We start from the raw sequence: 21,476 nt of genomic DNA, 5'->3' as shown, positions 1-21,476 counted from the left end.
GCAGTTGTGCAAAGCAAGGGGCCACGCTGAGGAGTGGGAGGAGGGGTGGATGACGTGGCGGGGCTGTTGAAAACCAGCAGGGTAGGGGGGAGGTGCTGAGTAGAGAGAACTGGGACTGGAGGGAGAAACAGGAAAGAGGAGGGGGAGAGAGCTCCTGGGTTGCTGCTGCTGCTGCTGCTGCGAGAGGCTGTTTCTTTACTCTCCCTGGCAGGCTCTCCTGCTGCCTGGGAAAGTGGGTTACAGAGGAAAGGAGCTCAGCCCAGACGCTGGCAGAGAAGCAGCCAGCTACAGAGAGTCTAAGGAAGCACCCTTGCCATTGACAGTCGCCTCCTCATCATTAAAGCATTTTATATTTTCACTAGTCCTTCGGAAAATTTGTTCCTCCACTTTCTCTCCCACTCCTACTTGGATTTGATGAGGGCTTTGTTAAATCTCAGAGGGGAACGAGACTGAGCGAGGGAAAGAGCGAGGCAAAGTGGAAGGGAGTGCGCGCTGGACCCGCCCGAGCAGCCTTGGCAGTGGCTGCGAGCCCCGCGCGCTAGAGCCCCTCTCCGTGGCCAGCAGCGCGCACACGCGAGTCCACCGCGGACCAACTCGCCGAGGCCACCATGGTCGGGAGAGTTCAGCCCGATCGGAAACAGTTGCCACTGGTCCTACTGAGACTGCTCTGCCTTCTTCCCACAGGACTGCCCGTTCGCAGCGTGGATTTTAACCGAGGCACGGACAACATCACCGTGAGGCAGGGGGACACGGCCATCCTCAGGTAGGGCTTGCGAGCAACTTTTCTGCGGTGTGTGTGTGTGTGTGTGTGTGTGTGTGTGTGTGTGTGTGTGTGTGTAATATTGAACTCCAGCTGCCCTGTATTTGTGGGCTTGTGGGTTTGTGGGCGTGTGTGTGTGTGTGTGTGTGTCCCTTGTATTGACTTGAAGATTTAGCCGGGAACAAAATTCAAGGGAGTCTGGTCTCTGTCAAGAGCCAAAGGTGCTTTTGGAATGTTGTTCGGTTCTTTGAATGTTGTTTTCTCTAGTCAAGAAAGCCGAACTTTATCTATAGCATTAGTGGCATTGGGCTGTATTCATGCTGTGGTAATTGCTCATGCTTGGCACTTAGAGTTTTGTTGAGATTCCTCGATTCAGACACAAGAGTTGTTGAGTTATGGCTTTTAAAGCGTGGTACGCAAGGCTGCATTCTCCTTGTTCGTGTGTGTGTGTGTGTGTGTGTGTGTGTGTGTGTGTGTGTGTATTGCTCAGCAAGGCTCAGTCTGCTCTAGCAGTAGTTCTGATAGAAGACTTTCTGTGAAGATCTCTGAATTGACATCGTAGGCAATAAATCAATCTTACAACTTTGGAGATTACTGAGGCATTTTTGGAATGGGGACAGAAATCAACAGAAGAATCAGGAGAACGGAAGAAAAGGATCCAGCCTAATGGCAGGCCTTTAAGAATAGAAAACTTAAACAGAGGTGGAGATGGCATTAACCTGACATTACATTAGATACTACAAATTGATTATTGAGTTCAAAGTCGTATGCCTATGCAGCTCTGCCAAGCTCTGCAATATAATTTGGGATGGAAATTTGGTAAAGCATCCCAAGTCCTTGAGAGTTTGACCCTTCTAAGGTAGAGAGACTTGGATGATACCTAATCATTACTATATTTCCTTAAAGCTCAAAGCTTCTTTCCTGTATTTCCCTTCTACCTTCTCCCTTCACAGCTTTACTTGACTCTCTGGCAGATAATAACAGTAAAAGAGGAAGAAAAGGAAAGTATTTTCCTCGGAGATCTTTTAACATCCCATTTCTTCCAAATATAATGACCCAGTGTTAGTCTGTCTATCTAGGTAATATTGCGGCTGTGGCAATAAAAAACAGTATGCCATAGAAAATCAACCTCTAATCTGTGTGCGAGGAGCTGATAGTGCATAAACCCCGGGGCATCAGGGAGCAGTTCTCTGGCAGAGCTGCCTACAGCAGCAAAGTTTTCTTTTCTTTTCTCAGAAATAAATTTGGTTGGCTGTCACAGGATGTCCTGCTCTGGGATCTCTGGCCTTGTTAGAGATGAAATCATGTGTGGTGGGATATGGTGCGTTTTGTGTGTTTTGTGTGTGTGTGTTGTATGTACATGTACATGTGTTGTTGCAGACATCAAAAGAGTGAGCATACAGTGTGTGAGTACTTCTTTCTTCATTTCCTGAGCTTTGAGTGATTATGAATCCCCAATACCCTCCTAACCAGAGCGGACTTCCCCTTGTAGCTCTCCAGCTTTGTAAACCTGCATGTGTGATTTATCCGCACGGGGTAATACGATTTATAGAGTAATTTATCTGTTTGCAAAGGGATTTGGACATAATGCAGAAAATATTTTTGCAAACACACAAGCATGCCGTCTCAGCTGCTGACATTGGTATTCCCTAACATCCTTAACCCTTTACAAGCAGCAAAGCTCTATGATTACGCTTGCTCTAGAGTGACTTGTTTTCCCAGGTTACAAGATTAAAGGTGAGAAATGTGTCGACTCTGAATGTATAAAACTTTTTGATTTAAATTTTTGAAAAGTTCATGATGCCTTTGTAAGTCAGCACCACCTACATCCTAGGGTATCGTCAGAGAAACATGGACATGTTAGTGAGCGGAATAGATGGATTCTGGCACTTCATGTGGGGAATACATAGACGTCTATGTCTAGAGAAGGCATTCTCATTTCATATGTGATATGGATATGTGTTTGCATGATGACTGCTCAAAGAAATTAGAGTTTTGTTTTGTTTTCTTTTTTAATTACCACACTTTATCAGATATTACAGTGTAGAGATGGAGTCTGAGAAAAGGCAATGAACCAGCATCAGTTATTCCCAGGGAGAGGAAAGACAGACAGACAGCATGCAAAGGAGTCACCTGTGCAAGTCCATTGCTTCTCCAGACTTCACCTAACATGCCCTCCTTTTTATTTTCTTTGACTGAGACAAGGCTTTATTTTTGAGGTTGGTGGAGCTTTATCAGAAGGAACTATGGAGCAAGTTACCTTTGTTTTCTTAGCTGACCTTCTTCTCAATCTCTTTAACTCGAACCAGTCCGCTTTGTGGGTCAATTTCCTGGTAAAGAATAGTGCTGTTACTTTCTTTTTGCAAGTCTAGCCTGGGAAAGGCATGCTTCCACTTTGTTTCTGACATTTTGCAGGGAGTATGAGCTTCCAGGCGAGGAGAGGAAGGAGAACTTGATTCATTGGCAGCCACAGTAGATGCTTGGCACTGAGAAAGTGAAATGGCAGGGAGAGAAAAATCCTCCCTTAGTGAGTGTGTGGCCCTGAATAGTTGGAAATGGCATTAGGAGACAAGGGAGGTTTGTAGATCTGATGCTTCAATGACAGGAACCTAGCTGACAAGTCTCCAAAACATTTGCCTTCTTGTTTCCATAAAACAAGCGTTTCTGTAGGAATTCAGAATTGATCATTATTTTTATTTAATATAACCTTTAGTCCAATTGTACATTGCAATAAGAAAGTGGACATTTTGCTTTCCTATTCTATTATTTTTATCCTTTTGAAAAAAGAAAACTGTATAATTATGACCAAACTTGAAAGAGAGAGTCTGACCCATCCATGGCTAACCTGGCTGTTTCTTAGAGGAGACTTATAGTCTTTATAAAACTCATAGAAGGATCTGATGAAGACCACAGCACCACTTCCATTCCAAAGCCAAAATGTGATCCACAGATCTGGAGGTCAGCAGCACTGCAGTACCTGAAGTTCCTTTCTAGATAGAATGAATCTGAACATGCCTTTAGACTATTATGCAAAGGAAAGCATGTAGCACATATCTCTAGGACTTTACTCATGATGCAGACTCAAGTTTTGCTGCTGCTGCTGTTGTTGTTATGTGTGTTTGTTTGTTGCTTTTAACAGAGTTCACCTACTTCACCTCTTTAATAAGGGGACTCGTCAATTGTTAGAAGTTCAAGTCCTGATCTTACTAAACCTTTAACAGGAACACAGACATCAACATTGTTTAATCTTGATGGATTGAAACACATTTACCTCTATTTATAAACCATAGACAATTGGAAATAGGTAGTACTTCATAACATACTTGCAAATCATTTTAATGGTCACTGACCACCTCCTCAGTATCACCAGCATATATATGGACAGACATTGATAGGGTACTAGATCTCAAACAACCACCGTGGCTATGTAGAACATGTTTATTATTGTTTACCTACTCACCAAAGTTCCTTTGTAAATATTCATATGCATAAACAGATGGAGATATAATGTGAGCATATATATGGTAAAATGGCACGTCGGCCAAGCAATGTGATTGTAATTAATCTAAAATTGAGATATCAAACTGGATATTTATAATTCCATCTGTCTTTGATGTTTACAGGATGTTACTCAATTTCAAGGATGGCAATATTTCCCCATTTAGATGAAAATATATCCAATAAGTATGAGGGATTTGGAGAGAAACTGTGTTAATGTGAAGGTTGCTTAAGTTTTGTTTTTCCAAATGTATTTAACTTCCCTGTTTGTTTCTGCACTACGAAGGGGAAAGAAACAACCAAAAAGATTGGAATTATTTGACAATAAAATATAATAAATCTTGCTCAGATTTCAATAGAAAACATGACTCCTCTTCTATAAGGCATCTGGAACGCCTACATACACTAAGAAAGTGTCAACACTCCAACAAACTCCTGGCACCATATGGGATTTTTTTTTTACTACTTATAATTCACTATTTGAAAACAAACTTTGTGGGCCTACAGTGAGAGTCTGTGACAATTACGAGCTTTCCTTTCTCTGTAGCTAAGTCACTAAAGGTAATCAAAATTTATTGGCTATCACTAATATTTAAGGATCATCCATTGCCCATAAAACCCTTCATTAAATATATGTTGTAAAGAATGGAGTTCACCACGTGGTATATCATCTAGGATTATGGCATTTTATATACATTTTCGTAAAGAATGTTTATGTACCCATGAATTATGCTGTTTGTTGTCATTTATGGCCCAAGAAACAAAGCAGACAAACCTCATGAGTCAATGGTAAACTGAATTTTTGCATTTCTGTAAATGTCGAGCAAGTGAGTGTATATATAAATGCACATATGATGTAAAGGCAAGGCAATTTTTCTGATTTATGTAATTTTGACTTCAACTGAATTGGACAACTGTGGTGATTCATGCCCTAAGTCAATTGTTGAGGGTTTAGCATTTGTGTTTCCCAAAGCTGATCCTGTATAACAGCAAACTCAGGCCAAAAAGGATTAGAACAGTTTCTGGTCACTGCTAGTTTCAAGAACAAACAGCTGTGACTCACCTGATAGGAAGTGGCCTGAATGTGCTAGGCCTCTTCTTACCATCACCTGAGCCCAAGAGATACCATTTCTCCCAAGCTATTGCTTAGAGGTTTCAATGGATGGCCCTGTTTGCTATATGCATTGCCTCTGAGTTCCCAAGACTCAAAAGATCTAGGTTCTAAATTTGGATCTCTCCTTGTAGGCTATGACTTTGTGCAAATCCCTGAATTATTTTGAGCTGCAGTTTCATATTTGAAAATACTGAAACTATCTATTTTAGTTACTGCACAGGATTATTTTAAGAAGCCCACAATAGGTAAAAAAGCGAAGTTTGTTGAACTGTAAAGTGCTATACAAGAAAGAGGACCCACTCGTGTTCAATCCATAAGCAGCCAGATGGCTTGTCTTTAGGAAACAATTATATATGGACCCTGTTTCTTGAACTTGAGCACTTGAGCCAGTGGTTATCAATCTGTGGGTCACACAACCCCTTTGAGGATCAAAAGACCTTTTCACAGGGTTGCCTAAAACCGTGTGAAAACACAGGGATTTAGACTATGATTCATAACAATATGCAAAATACACTTATGAAGTAGCCGCAAAAATAATTTTATGGTTGGGGTCACCAGAAAATAAGGGTCACAGCGTTAGGGAAGTTGAGAACCACTGACTTGAGCAGATAAGATCCTTTCACAGGGGCACCGTCTACAGAATGTTAGTTGGCCTGTAGTGTAGTCTGACAATTTGCATCTTTCCCAGTGCTTAGGTGACTGACTGTAAAGCTGCAAACCTGCACTGCAGATTGAGTAGCACTGCTATGTTTTCATATCAGTGTAGTCCACAGACGGGCACCAGAAATATCAATCACTTGTAACAAACAAAATCCGAATCAACCCCAAATTGACTCTCAGAGTCTGTATTTTTAGACATGATGCCCAAGAAATTCCTAAGCACTTTCAAGTTTGGTCCTCCTGAGTTCTCACAGCCATGCTTTTCCCCTGCCAAGCACTTGGAAAAACACTGAAGCTGGAGATTCCTGCCACTCATAAAATCTTTACTGGATTGGTTTGAAGGAGCGCCTAGGCTTCACTTGTTGCTTCTTGTATTTAATGGTTCATGTGTGGACACAGAATGGGGAACCACCAGACTAGTAGGTGAAAAGAACATCTCTTTTAGAAACTATATTCAAGGCAGCGCTTAATAGTCATGCAGTAAAATTTTAAAGTCTTGTGTAGCTTAAGATATATAGCATCAGACAAAAAGATTCAAATCTATTTGGGTGAAGGAGATTGCCATAGTTGTACCTCTTTACTATATGATTTCATCACTACAATATAATAAAAACAGGGTAACTTTATTACAGACCCAATTTACATAATATCTATTGAAATTGTGTCAAAGCTTGAATTTTTAAAACTATTGCCCTATGCTCAATTTATGATTTAGACTAGGCAGGATTTACGAGTGGTTGTTTTTTTTTGCCAGTGTTTTAGTGTTGTTTTTAATGCTCTCTCTAAGGGAGTTGAAGTAGAACATCCAGACAAGAAAACCTTTTTTATTTAGAAGCTATTCAAACAGCCTTAATGCTTGGTACTCATGTTTCCATGCACACAAACATATGGCTCGCATAAACGACTGTATTTGTTTGTAGAATTCACCTTGCTTTTACATGCTGATCAGTTTTACTTTAAATTTGGAGACAAGTCTTTATGCCATAAATAAAAAATTTCTATGTTTCCATGAAGTGTGTTCTAGGTTCAGGTGGCTCAGTAGGAAGCCAGGAGATCGAGCTCCACCATTTGTAATACACTCATCTATCAGATATGGATAGCTGACGTCTACTTGGCAAACAACAAGCTGCACTAAAACTCAAATGAAATAGGAAGTATCAACTATAAGATGGTATAAAGCACAAGCCCTTAAAGATTATTGTCATATGTAATACAGAAAATAACTCTTAGAAAATTAGAAAATTTAATAAAATGGCTTTTATTCTTATTTTTATGATCCATGCTGCTCATCTGTTAACAGATCTTTTTATTAAGTTCTTTAAAGTTACAAGAATCTTTTAATATCATTGTATCACTTCCTTGGAGTGCATGGTGAATGAACACATTTTATAGTCACCTGCAATCAAAATAAGATCCCAAGTTAATGAGTGATTAACCTTCGCAAAATAAAACCCTTTACTCTAGGCTTTGTTAATTACTGCTGGAAGAGGAGATGCACAGAAATTTAAAATAGCAAAGGCCTTAGAGATTACGGAGTCCACTGTCATTTTAAAAGGCTGCAGCTGAAGAGAAATTTAGTTGGTGGCTCAAAAGCATAAATAACTACCTGAATCTAAAAATCCTGTTGTTTAATTCTCATACAATATGATGAGAGACTATTTTCTTGGTTTTCAATGCAGCTCCTGGTGTTTCATCTCTTCATTCTTCATACCCTAAATTATGTTCAAAATGGCCCTCCCGCTTTTTCTATTTTTGTTTTGTATATTTTACTCTTTTTCTCTGTTCTTCCTTTCATTTCTATTCTCCTTCCCTCCCCTTTCTTTTTTATCTACCTCAACCCTGCAAGTATATTTTATATTTGTGTGTGAAAGACCATCCAATTAGGAATAAGCAAGGAAGATCCCCACCCCTCCCCACCCCCTAAAATGCCTCATTTCGAACTTGCTCACCATTTCTCTAAGGCAATGTTGTTTTCTTTCTTCCCACTGTAGCCTCAAATTTCTATTCTTAGAGTCATTCTCGTGTTAGGCAAGACCTATAGCAAGATCTCCTGGGCTCATTTGAAAGTCCTTTTTCCTTCATGACTCTAGTCCCTTTGTTTCTTATTCCAACTTCTTTGATTTTGAAACTTTTTCCAAGGTTGTTTTTACTCTTTATTTATCATTGCCCATAGTGCAATGCCTAGTTATGTTCTGTACTACTCTCCTTCAGGGTGACTCAATCTACGATAGGTCCATGAAAATGTATTCTGAGTCTGGGTCTGGGTCTTGTCTTTTATATAATTATCTGTCCAGCGCGCAGCCTCAGAAGTTACTATGTATGTTAGAGTCCTTGTTGATTTGTTAGAATATTAGAGGTAAATAAATATAACTTTCAAAACTTGTATTATATATAATATAATTAATATCAAATCATCTATGCATATATTATGTATAATTTGCTTTAGGCTAGCAATGTGATGGTTGGTAGGCCAGCAGGAACTGGATATCGAGTTTTCCTATGAAATATGCTCTATGACAGGTATTTTGTTGTGGTATGAATAGTGAAATCTCTTCAAGCTTTCTTTCAAGGCCCAAAGTGATATCAGAGAAAGCCAATAGGTAACCAAGAGAAGAGCAAATTACAATGAGGTAAATAATAGGAGAGAACATTCCATGGTCACATGGGAAATCTGCCAGCTTCCTATGAAGACTTAGTCAAAAGTAATAGGTTTTCAAGAAGGAACAGACTTCTTGGAAGAGAGGTGAATAAACAAAGTCCTCAAAGGTGAGCTACTTAGAACCCAGGACTGTTAGCAAGACAGGTAACCTTCTCAAGTTGTAAACCTGAGGATTTATTTGATCCATAGAGCGGAGGCTCTATACAGTCTTTAGTAACATTGGATGATTGAAAGTAAACTTTGAAACACTGGGCTCTCCTTTTTATTTGTAAGAGGAAGATTCTAGAACCTTGTCCAACTCTATGGGGGAAAATGAGGACAAAGCTTTTAAATGGCCTTGCTTCTTAATTATTTGGCTAAGCTTATCGATGTATATCTCGCTACTTAGGACTTCCAGACTTCACAGTATTGACATTGAGCACCTCTCTGGTATCTCATATCTGATATTTTCCATCATTTGCTTACAAATATCATCAGATTCCTCAGAGGTCCTATTCATCTATAGATTCATAGTTTGAATAACCCTGCATGACCAGCTTCCCCATTGCCTACACCAATTCGAGCCTCCCAGGCTCTGTTCATGGTATGCTTATAGGTATGCAGTGTTGGTTTCTAGACTCATTTATAAGCATCTCTTCTTGAGGCCTTTTCCTTTGCCTTCTACTCCTACTCCCCCATTATATTTCTTTACTAGATCACTCCTCCCCATACGCCCCTCCAGGCTCAGAGTTCAGTTATAGCACTGCCTTGTTCAGAAAATCCTCTCTGATTCTCCAGGTGGGTTAAGTGTCCTATTTATTTTCACTGATAGCCTCTCTTCATACCTTGTGCTTAGCATTTAGTATACTCCGAAAAAAACATTCTGTTTATTTCTTTCTTGCCTCAAGGACAAACATCTAATCTACTTTACCATTTAATCTCAGAATTTAGCTTAGGATCTCTAAGAGCTCAAATAAATATTTGCCTAGTAAGCTGAATAGAGAAGGATGATACCACTGTGCATCAAGCAGACCAGAACTCAATTTATAAAAAAAAGAAACAAATTGGGAGAAAGCAGGACTGAAGGAAGATATTGTGGTAAGAAGTCAGACACTATTAGATTAACTACAGGTCTGCAACTGCAGAAGGCAAAGTAAAAACCAATTATCAATTAATCTCTGATTGCTAGTGGTAGTGAATAAGAGGGTTTAGCTAGAAGTATTTTTAACATTTCTGATAACAGCTACTTTTCAAGCATGAATTCTCAAAAAAAGAGAAAGCAAAAGTGCATAATTTTTGCAGATCCTAAAGTGTCAGCAGCCCAGGCACTGGATGTTGTTTTCTTGGTTAGCTGAGCGGCTTTATGTGAAGAGGACTCACTGTGTGCTCCAGATTTGTGATGCTGAGATTCCTCCCTCTAGTGGTGGCTGTGGACATGCAGGGTCTAGATCAGGACTTTGAGTAAAGCCCAGGTTCCAGGATAGTGTACAACAGGTCCTCCATCCCTTCTACTTTGTGTGTTTGTTTGTTTGCTTGCTTGCTTCCTTGTTTTTCTTGGAGAATAAGAAAACACTCGCATTTCTTAAGTTATAAGCTCATCCTGCATGATAATGCCAATCTGAGTTTTGTATTTTACAACTCATTACTTATTCCTGGAGAAACAAAAACTAAGTATATAGTGAATTTTCTAATACTCCAAAGTTCCCTCCTGTATGTTTCTCAATGGTGAAGAAGGGAAAAACTCAGGAAAAACTTCACATGACATTTTATACAATGCCATATTATGTAATATATGATCATAAATTTCTATATTAATTCTCAATGTATTGTCTTCAGTTAATTATACCTGTTCTAAAGTTGTGCTTTAGCCATGCCACTCTTGTCCCACAATTCCCTATAAAGGACAGAAGATAAGTATGACAGCAATGCAGACAAGCACTAAGTAAAGCCAAGCATAGCAAGCATCTACCTGTGACAACACTGATTAGGAAAAATACTTGATATTCTGGCTTCTTTCAGTGTGCCATTTAGTTAAGCCTTGCTCTAGCTTATCAGACCATTCATGTATGAAACATGAGCTGCAAATAGTGACAACTTGTCATTGGTATTTGTCTTGAGATAACTGAAGATTATTGTCACCTAAAGTATGATCTGATATGGTTGTATTAGTATACCTTAAGATCAGAGCGTTTTATACCTGAGTCATTAATTTAGCAGATGAGGGGAGTCTTGTTGATGCTCTGCCTACCTCTGTTCTATCTTTCTTTGGTGGATAATATGGAAAATTAGTTATAACAACCACAATGGACTGTTTGACATGTATTAGTAGATTAGATAAACAACAGAAGAATATAAGGTTGGTTTGTCAGAAAGTCATGAACTGTAGATGGGTATTAGTAGTTTTCTTTACTAAAACATCAAAATGAGTATGATTCTTAATAGCTTTCTAAGAATAATCCTGATCCAAAGAACCAAGAAAAAAAATGGCTGAAAATAGTTCAGTTTATTAGAAGAAAAAAATGAATGCTTCTATAAGCAGAAGGATAGTTTGCACAAATTTTAAAATATCATCTTACAAATGTATTCATATAGGAAATATAAAAATTATATGTGCCTTAGTTCTTGCATAAAAGTAAAACCGAACTCAAAATCTAGTTCTTCTAAAAATAAGACTATAAATTTTTATAGAGTTTGTTATGAGGTATAAACAATTTATGTCATGAATATTCATAATCTATATTGTATAGATGTTTTTGAACTGAAATACTAATTTTATTTGTAATTTATGTCTACAAATATTTATAATTACATATAAATGTGAAGAGATAACATTTCCATAACAAAACAATGAACTTGGGTCACAGCATATTTTAATAGGTATCTAATTAAATTGATGCATTGGTAGTGAAGAATTTTACTGAAGAAAACAAAAGATTTTAGGCTATCAAGATATGAACAGTATATAAGCATCATATACTAAGTGTCTTAATTTGTTTTCATTAATGCTTTGCTTTAAATACTTATTATACAAGGTGCTAAACCTATTTTAGAAAAAAAGTAACATTTCTTATTTCCATCCAATCTGAGCTATTGTATGTTTCCCAAAGACTGAAATTGGATCTCGGAGGGTTTTTTTCATTTGCTCTCACATGACAGATACTAATGCTGCTTACCTGATGAACAAGTAATTGTGTTTTGTTTCGAATAGCTTCAGTTCTTTGTACTTGAATCTCAAGTTCATACTAGATTCATGTTTCTCTTTTTCATTCAGAGTTGATCTAGTGACCTAGTGGTCTGTTAATAAATGTGCTTGCTGAAGGGGAGAGACTGCTCACTGAAAGACAAGAATAATTTAAATTAAATTTCTATATTTTAACAGATAAAATATCAAAATGCTTTCATATCCATTTAACTTTGGTGCCCAAGGCAAATGAAATTATTAGAACTCTGTAAAAGGGTTAAGCCACCAGTTCTGTCTGCAGTATATTCAAAACATGAGAAAAATTAAGACTGTTTCATTGTAGAAATTGTTGACATTAAAACTTGTAGAAAAGGAAAATAGTTTCAGAATATTGGCATACCATCCAATATTATCCTATTTATAAATAGAAGAGAAATGTGTTAAGTGGTGAATGAACCAAAGAAAAACATCAAAGATGTATGTACTGGGATGTAAATTTAGACTATTTTGACAAGTAAGCAATGACTACCAGAAGTCAACATGGTTTCTCTAGGGATATACTGCAACATAGAAAATAGGTTTCTTTAAAAATGAACAAATAGTACTGGTGGATCAGGGCTGTGCCATTCTCCTTAAGGATCTAGATTTTGGCAAAATTCTTCTTATACAGTCAAGAATAAGTTAGGGTTCAGAATGAAGTTAAGTCCTTTGAAATGTTGAACAGAGAAATTCTGGCGGTGCTAGAACATTCTTTTAGGTTATCTTTGGCTATGTTTAGTACTTGGATTACAGCATAAGGATGCTTTTGAGATATGTGTGATACAAAGGGAAGATGCCACAAGGTGAGAGTTCACAGATTGTTACATAGATGTATATGAATTCTACAGAAAGAGAGCTGGGGCTGTGTATGGAAGGAGAGTACTATAGGTATGTGATATTACTGTGCTTCATACAGAAAATAAGACATAGATGTCAGAAAGAAGATCATTTGTGATACTTTGATTCAATAGAGCACAGTTAAGATGAATAAGCAAATTTGGTAAATAGCTTCAAAGATGAACAGTCAAATGGCATCATGGGAATTACAGGGCTTCTGAGCCATGAGACTCAGCTCCAACCACCATTTGGCCAGCTATTGGCTATGTATGTGTGGGACAATCACTTAGTCATTCCTGGCTTCTGCTTCTTATTTTAGAAATTATAAGTGATCCAATGATTTTTTCCCTCACTGTCAAGAACACTATAGGAGTTAGTGGATCTATAATTATACTCATGCATGTCTTGGGTATCTTTGTTAGGCTAAGTATCTTCTCTGTCAAGTAAAATGGACTTCCTTGAACAGAAAGAAATTTTGTCATTTGTATTTTGAAAGCAGAGGTCAGATGATCATCAGTAGGAATTGAAAACAACAACAGAACCTTTTATTCTGTACACAGGTACAATGGGCAGTTTTCCAGGGCTTCACTGGCATGCAAGTTTTCATAAATCTACCATGTTTTTCCACTCAGTTTGCTTTGTATGCAGCTAGTTTTAGATTTTAGTGGTATTATGACTTTATTCTTACTGTCTTCTTCCTTATACAGAATTTGGAAACCTTTCAAAAAAAACTTACCTTTCATTAAAACTGAAGTCTTGTTTAGACCTCTCATCTTCTTCATAGAACAATATTAAGACACATGCAATCTCAAACTTTATATTCAAACTGCTTCAGAAAAATAAATAAAATTAATCAGGTAAATCATGACTGAATTCATCTTCTAACAGTCTCATGTTCACCATCAGATTTCCACCCTGAATCAACCTCCTGATCAATATGGATTTTAGAACATTATTTTTCTACAGAGCACAACATAAAGCCACATCCTAAGTCAGGCTTCTGGGTTCATCTCTTGTGATATATACAGGTCCTAAGCTGCACTTTGCTCTGTCAGTTCTGACTTTCACATCCCCGTTCCAGGTATAGTAAAGCAAATTAACTTGAATTTCTAATTTTTCCCTTCTTACAACTTGAATATCCTCTGTCACTAGATAAAAGATCAACAGATGAAGAATACATATAAGTGGATCTACTTAAATTGGGTAGCCACCTACTGGTGAACCCAAGGCCTTCAAAACCAGCATTTTTTTCCTTTCTAATTTTATATGCATGTTCTTTTATTTTATGTCCTTCTGCAAAGTCACTTTAGTTTATTTAAAAGTACAACTGCTAAAATTCATAAACAGTGACTATCAGAGTATAAAACCAGTACCTTTCTGTTGATCTGACAGGCTCTCAACTGACTGTCTCATCATTTGCAGAATTTACAAACAAAGAGGCATCTATGCAAGATTTTGTGGAACCAGGGGACTTTAAAGCCTATAAGGTGGAATTCGGGTGACAGTTTTCGAAAACCTCAGAAAGTTCAAATGAAAGTGAGAGGTTTAAAATTGAAAGGTAGAGACTTTGAAAGAAGCAAATTAGGGAAGCATCTGATATAAAGAGTTCAGGAAAGCACAACTACCCCCATTCACAAGTGGGTCACCTGTGTATGAAGTGTCAAGTGCTCCCAAATGGAAAAATTGTAAACATACAAGTGAACCTTGGCCTTGTTAAAAAAAAATAGCGATAGACCATATAAGCATTATCTAGCAGAGTATTAAATAAGTCAGACTTAATTCTGTAACAGCAAAGATGCAGTTCTTCAGCCATGGGCTGATGTAGCTCTGGGAGTATTACAGAAGTTCCTTATGCATCCTAGATGCTATATGGAGACATAACATCTATCAAACATGTGATACTGCTACACAGTCTATTATAATGAAAAGAACATAAACATTTTGTGATTCAGACTCTTTATATTCAAATTTAAAATTTTTTTCAGTTATAAGGTCTTGACAGTTGGAGTTGGGACTCATTTGGTTTATGCATGTTGGGCATAATTCATGGACAGAGAATAGAGGATCAGGAGTTCAAGGTTATCCTTCTGCTACATAGTGAGGTCAAAGCAACCCTAGGATATCCATCCAAAGCAGGAGGATGGGGTTCAAGATCTCTAGAGTCAAAAGATTGCAGACATTTTTAGACTAGGTAATGATACTTTCTTTTAAACTATAGATAGAAAGATGAAGAGAGATAAGGAGAATGGGAAGAGAATGTTCTATATAAATGATAAATCAGAAATAAAAATCCACCCTTGGGGAAGATAGGGAACACTGACAGATAGAACCATGACATTATAGTATATTCAGAAAGTAAGATAAATTTAACTGGATTAGTTGAGTGTAAAGGAGCCACTGAATATCAAGGCTGAGCAGTCAACTTAAAGTGTAACTCAGAATTTGGGGTAAGTAAAATCTCTGAACTACATGAAAACATCAAATGCTCTCCTAATAGAGAACATTTCTGTTTAGATGAAATTCTCCAGAGAAAGAGTTAACATGCACACTTGTTGTGACCCTAGAACCTGTAGGTTATTTGTTTTTAACCAACATTGGTAATTTTAAACTTAAGTGTTAGTGGTTTTGTTGTTGTTGTTGCTTTTGTTTTTTGTTTTTTTCTTTCATGAGTTGTTTCTAAGCTTTGTCAATATTTCTTTAATTTTTTTAATTTACCAATTGATATTTTTGAGGACATTAAAGTGTATACATTTCAGCACAACATGTACAACACAAAATTTAGGTACAAAAGTAGTAGATTCCTAATTGCGGCTCAGATAGATCCTGAGAAAATGCTGTAGGTTGATGTGTTACTATGGGCACTGTTAATGAAAGAGCTGAGTCTCAAAGGTTCAGTGAAACATGGGGGTGGCACAGAATGACTAGGAAGGCAGGCATAGCACTAAGAGGAAGGCATAATCAACACAAGGAACCAATTTCAGTTCATGCGCTATTAGAACCATCCCAGGAGACTTTTGTTTTGCAAGCTCTTTGGCACACTTCTTGACTTCAATGCAGATTAGTAATAATAATTACACCCCTTGTACTGTAGCTTCTTGGGCTCATAATCCCTCAGCAACAAATGCAGCCTTCCTGTGCTACAGACAACACTGAGCTGCTGCAGAGCCAGGAACTGGAAGGTGATGAGGCCAAGACTCTGAACAAAGAAGACACAGATAGTCAGGGATATACCACACTTTGATTTTGCTTACCCGTTGGTGCTGTAGGGCTCTTACGGTTTTATTACTACTATTATTTTGCTTGTATTTTTCTTTATACTTGCTAAATTTAATGAGCTGTCTCTAAGTAATGGAGCCATTTTATTCCCAATGCTATCGCTGCATTCCAAATCCGTATCAGTGCATGACAACATTACTCATCTCTGCCTTTCCACGAGTTTGACCCCGAGTTTTTACTAGGCTCTGGGCTGAGCCTAGGCAATAGGCAGTTAAGAAAGAGAAAGCTAAGAGTCAGGTCATTTAGATTTTGAATTTTTAAAAGTTTCCTTTCAAAAATATCTGTTCAGTAATTCTTTACAATGTATAATAAATTAAAAGTGACCTCAAATTTAAAGGCACATCATTCTTAATTTTCTGCATATCCACAATTACTAGAGTGTCTTTGTCAACTATTCATTCTCTCTTCTAGAATTAGGGTCCGGGTATGTTGACTTCGAGTTCTTAGGTTAGGCTGACTTTTCTGCCCCAATCTCCAGAATATCTGTGACTCCATTCCTACATCTTACTCGGAGAAACCATAATTTCATCCTCAGTTGATCATTTCCTTCTCTGGTTAGCTCTTTATTTCATTATCCACTTCTAGGTAGCATCTAGCACCTGAGTGGCTGCATGTTGTGGTAGCTGGTGAGTTTTGACACTATTGCCTCAACTACATTTCAAAGGTCTCATGTAACAGTGTCAAGATGAACCAGAGACTACAGAAACACCTTGTTTGAGAAACCTCTTGGTCAATATTTGAATTGATATAATTGACCAAGGAAACAGATGATGTTTCCGTGGTCCAGCAACTACTACTGATCCCATTCAGAGAAACCCTGTTTTCACGGTCTTGATTTCTCTTTGTATCATATATACCTCAAATAAGGGACAATAATAGCATTACTTTTCCTCCTTGTCATCAGAGAGCCTGGAATAGAAAAACCTTTAGGAGCAATGAAAATATCAAAGGGAAACTGTTCTTTTGAAATAGTTTTCATGCTGATTTAAAGTGATAATTGCATTCACAGGGTTGATGACTTGCCAGAACCTTCTGACTCAGACACCTAGAGTGACCACCAGGTCTCAATGCCCAGCACCCCCTAACACAGTAGGATATTTATTTGGTTTGGCAAACTACTTTTCTTCCCTTCATTAGTGAAGTTGGCCTCTTGGGGATGACATTTTCAACAATAATGGAGACACCTTCTGTCCTATGAATAAAGCTGTGATTTACAGTATTTAATTTAGCTGAAAGGAAGAAAAGGAGAGACCTACATGCCAGAGAGATGAAATTATAAAATGGCTCACTCCCTAAAGTTTTCTAAATATACAGAGTATTAACTTGGCTCATAGCCTTACTTGTAACATATAAAGCTCCATCAATCAAAAAGATGAAAAGGTAGGCTTTCCAAGACTCAGGCTGTAGCATTTGACATACTAGGTTCTATAGAAGTGATGGGGTGAAGAATATATTTAATCCATACTATCTCCTCTCTTGTCCTGTTCTAAGACTGTCTCTGCTAAACCTTGAAATGCTTGTGTAGTGTCTACCCTGGAATTATCTGAAGTGTACTCTTTATCCAGGTTCCACTATAGTCTGCACTATCCTTTGAATCTCATCAAGTACAAAGCATTTGGCTATCGTTAATGAGAGCTCTCTCAGGTTTTATTTTTATTGACATATTTATTTATTTACTCATTTATTTAGGTTAGTTTTGTTTTAGAGTTTGGGTATTTTTATTATTTTATTTTATTTTATTTTGATTTGTTTTGGGAGGGTCATTTGCTTGTTGGTTGGCATTGTTTTGAGAGGTTTTGTTTTGTTTTTGGTTGGTTGGCTTCTTGTCCATGAATAGCAGCCATTGAAAGCAGCTAGACCTATAGAACATTAGTAGGGTTTTGTCACTAGCTTAGCAATGCTAAAATGAAAAGTAAAGCTTTCCCCCAAGGAGCTGTAAACTGCTCTCACGCTCCCTGGGCCTCAAAACTTGAGCGTGTGATTTAATGTTTATTCAGCACCAACAATGTACAACCACTTCAAAAAAGCATTCTGTTTATCTAGCACTCTACAGTTCTAAAGGATGTCACATCCATTGCCTAATTAGTCTTCAGCAGACCCTGCTGTTGAAGCAAAGGGAGACATCCCCATTATCCCTATGACATACATTGGAAATAAAGCCCAGGCTTCTAAACAAAATAATTGTAGTCATAGGGCCATGGGGCATGAAGGAAATACTCCCTGATTCATTCTAAATCAACGAAAAAGTGTTTGGTATATTTTTGCTCTCTGCCCCCTTTCCCTTTTTAATCATAGATTTCTACTCTTTTTCTTTCATTTGTCTGTTTTGAATTTATTGAGACAAGATCTCTCAATATAGTAGAGGCTGGCTTCGAACACTGCATCCTTCTTCCTCCTCTGGAATGCTGGGAAGTTTGGGATTGTTACACCTGGTAGTACACCTCTTAGTTCATCCTTGCCTTAAACTCTCTAAAAAGATGTAAGGATTGACTTTTGATTTTGCTATACTCCTGTCCTTCCTATCCTGTATGGTCCCTGCTCCTTCATCTACTACTGTGTTTAGTGACTTACTGTGGGATAGTTTGCAGAAGGGAAGGATTGTCAGGCTATGAAGATTCTCTCCCCGACTTCTCTCCTTTATGCTCCCCCTCCTACCCAATGCCTCGTTCAGTGCAGGCTTTCTGTTCTCATTGAGGCTGCAGTTTGTCTGGTGAATTACTGCTTTGTATTCAGCCAGGGCCCGTGGAGTATTCCCAGTGTATTTATTTTCTGTTCCTGAGCTGAATGCTGGGTGCCTCTTTGTCCTCATGCCTTCTGCAAAGAAGTTTCAGAGGGGGTGGGGCGGGTGGCAGCAGCAAGGAGGAGGGGCAGGAATGCCAATAAAGCTTTCTGTATCCCCCAGAGGAATGTGTGCAAACGCCTTTCCCACTGCCTTACTCACTCTTCTCCCCTCTGCTGCCCTTGCTCTTAATTGGATCTAGACCCTAGAGAAAACAACTTTGTTAATGTGATGGTTAAAGAAAATGAGAGGTGGAAGTTGGCTGTGTTTGGTTCTGGCAACTTCCCCTCTCTGGGAATAAGAGTCTCTGATGCCTGATCAGGGGACGGGATCCCACTTTCCTGATCAAGAGGAAACACCACTCTTATAGCTCTTTTGCGTGTCTGTCAAAATGGAAGGTTGTGTTCTACTTCTGCTACCTGAGCCTAGTTTTCCTAGCAAATATGACTCATCCGTTTCTCTCAGCCACTTATCTGTTCCTTCCTTTCCTCATTTAATCATATATTTGACAAATGGCTGTTAAACACATTTTTATTTTATTTTTTTTACAGTGTTCTGAGTTGTGGGAATAAAATGTTCAATGAGAGAAATTAAGTAACTTCGCTCAGGAGGCTTATGTGCCAGCCAAGGAGAAAGACAATATATGAGTATGTCAATGCATGAATAAAACAGTTACAAACTGCAGTAAGTGATACAATTTGGAATAAGTAAGATAAAGGATGGGAAATTATGGCAGAGCTGCATAAAGTATCCAGGTTCCTATGGGACATTTGTACACTGAAACCTAAAAGTTGCACACGCGAGCTGATTATCATTTACACTTTTATTCCACAGCTATAATGAGATGTAGCTTATACAATTAGACTCATACTCTAAAAACATTCATTTTCATGACTATTAGTATACTGTTTGGAGCCATCATTATGTCTAATTTTAGACATTCCTACCATGCCACAGATGTCCCTCAAGCCCCTTTTTAGTCAAACTTCATTTCCAGCCAAGACCCTGTATTATCATAAATCTTTGTTTAATGTATTTGTTTCTCTAAACATTTTGTACAATAAATAGAAGCATAAAATATGGAGTGTTTAGCATCTGGCTTCCTCCATTTAGAATAATGCTTTTTCAGGTCCACCCATACCGTGGCATACATCAGCAGTTTGGTTCCTATTATGACTGAACAATACTCCATTTTATAAATATTCCATATTATGCTCAGCACTTCTTGAACATTGGGACATTATCTATTTATAGGTTTCATGAATCAAGTTTCCATAAGCATTTATGGTCAACTTTTTTATATAAAGATTCATTTTCAGTAGATATTATGCATTGAAACTTGTGTATGGTACCATAATTTTGCTTTACTCTTTATGTACTACTATATTGTTTTCTAAAATAGTAATGCACAGACGTTCCAGTTTCTCCACACCTTTCTCCACATCAATTGCTTCCTGTCTTGTTTTTGGAGCTAAGAAGTATAGGTATCATTTGGTTTTAATTTATGCTTAAAGAATTCTGAATGCTGGCCATCTTTTCCTATACATACTGGCTGTGTGTGTATTTTGTTAAATGAATGTTGTTCATATATTTTTGCTTATTTTGATGAGGATGTTTGTTTCTTGTTTATTTTTGAGAAAAGCTAATATATGGTTCATATAGTCTTTTAAGTCTTACTTTGTCGGGATTATTTTTTTTTTACTTTCAAAAAACAAAACCAAACTTTTTTTTAACCCTATATATGACAGTTGCCTCTCCTCCAATCCCTACCAGATGCTCCTTACTTTCCCACCAAACTTCATGCTCTTCATTCTCTCTTTAGAAAACAAACACGCAATCAAAAGAAAACCAAAACAAACAAAAATGTAAGTAGAAATACTATAGGAAATACAGTAGAAAAACACACAAAAGACCATAAAAACACAAACTCAAAAACTATCACATACAAACAAAAGACCAATAAGACAAAAACATGTGCCCAAACTAAGCAATATGAAGCTATATATTTCTTCTTGTTGTTTTTGCAGTATAAATGTTTTTAATTTTCACAGTTATTTATTAGCTGTTGTGATAGAGCTTCTAGTCCAGGGTGTACTTAAACTCTATGTAGCTAGAAATAACCCTAAACTACTGAGTTTCCTGCCCCTATTTCTTATGTGCTAATGTTATAGGCAGCTAGCTTATCTAGTGCAGTGCTGGCAATTGATCCAGGACTTCATGCTTCCAAGGCAAGTGTCCTACCAACTGACTAACATTCTCATTTCAATATTTTTAATGTCATGAAATCTATTGTATCAATCTCTCTTATGAACTGAACTTTAAGTATTTAAATCTTTGCTGCCATGGAAGAGTTATAAAAGTTACTTTCAAGAATATATATATATATATATATATATATATATATATTCTTTATACCTATATCTATATATAATATATTTAATCCTTTTTTACAGTCCAGTCGTTACCTCCTTCCTGGTCTCCCTTCCCACAGTTCCTCAACCTATTCCTCCTCCCCTGCCTCCATGAGGATGTCCCCACCCCCACCCCCACCCCCACCCCCACCCCTACAAGCCTCCCTATTTCCTGGGGCCTCAAGTTTCTCATGGGTTAAGTGATTTTTCTCTCACTGAGGCCAGACCAGGCAGTCCCCTGATATATATATATATATATATATATATATATATATATATATAT

The 21,476-nt window shown here is 37.7% G+C and overlaps 1 protein-coding gene across 2 annotated transcripts in view; it reads left to right on the top strand.

Annotated features, from left to right (window-relative positions):
• The first annotated feature begins 559 nt into the window (after positions 1 to 559).
• Lsamp (limbic system associated membrane protein) overlaps positions 560 to 21,476 on the top strand; it is a 631,942-nt gene continuing 611,025 nt past the window's right edge. The window contains exon 1 of one of the 2 annotated variants that reach the window (XM_028752435.1): positions 560 to 763. In XM_028752435.1, the coding sequence (XP_028608268.1) occupies positions 609 to 763 (155 nt within the window). In that variant the 5' untranslated portion in view covers positions 560 to 608. The remainder of the gene's footprint in view (positions 764 to 21,476) is intronic. The other variant, XM_028752434.1, reaches the window with a different exon arrangement.

This window comes from Grammomys surdaster, unplaced genomic scaffold, assembly GCF_004785775.1.
Source record: "Grammomys surdaster isolate TR1022 unplaced genomic scaffold, NIH_TR_1.0 125901, whole genome shotgun sequence".
Taxonomy (NCBI): domain Eukaryota; kingdom Metazoa; phylum Chordata; class Mammalia; order Rodentia; family Muridae; genus Grammomys; species Grammomys surdaster.
Note: the sequence above shows the minus strand (reverse complement) of the source record. Positions and strands in the feature narration are given on the sequence as shown.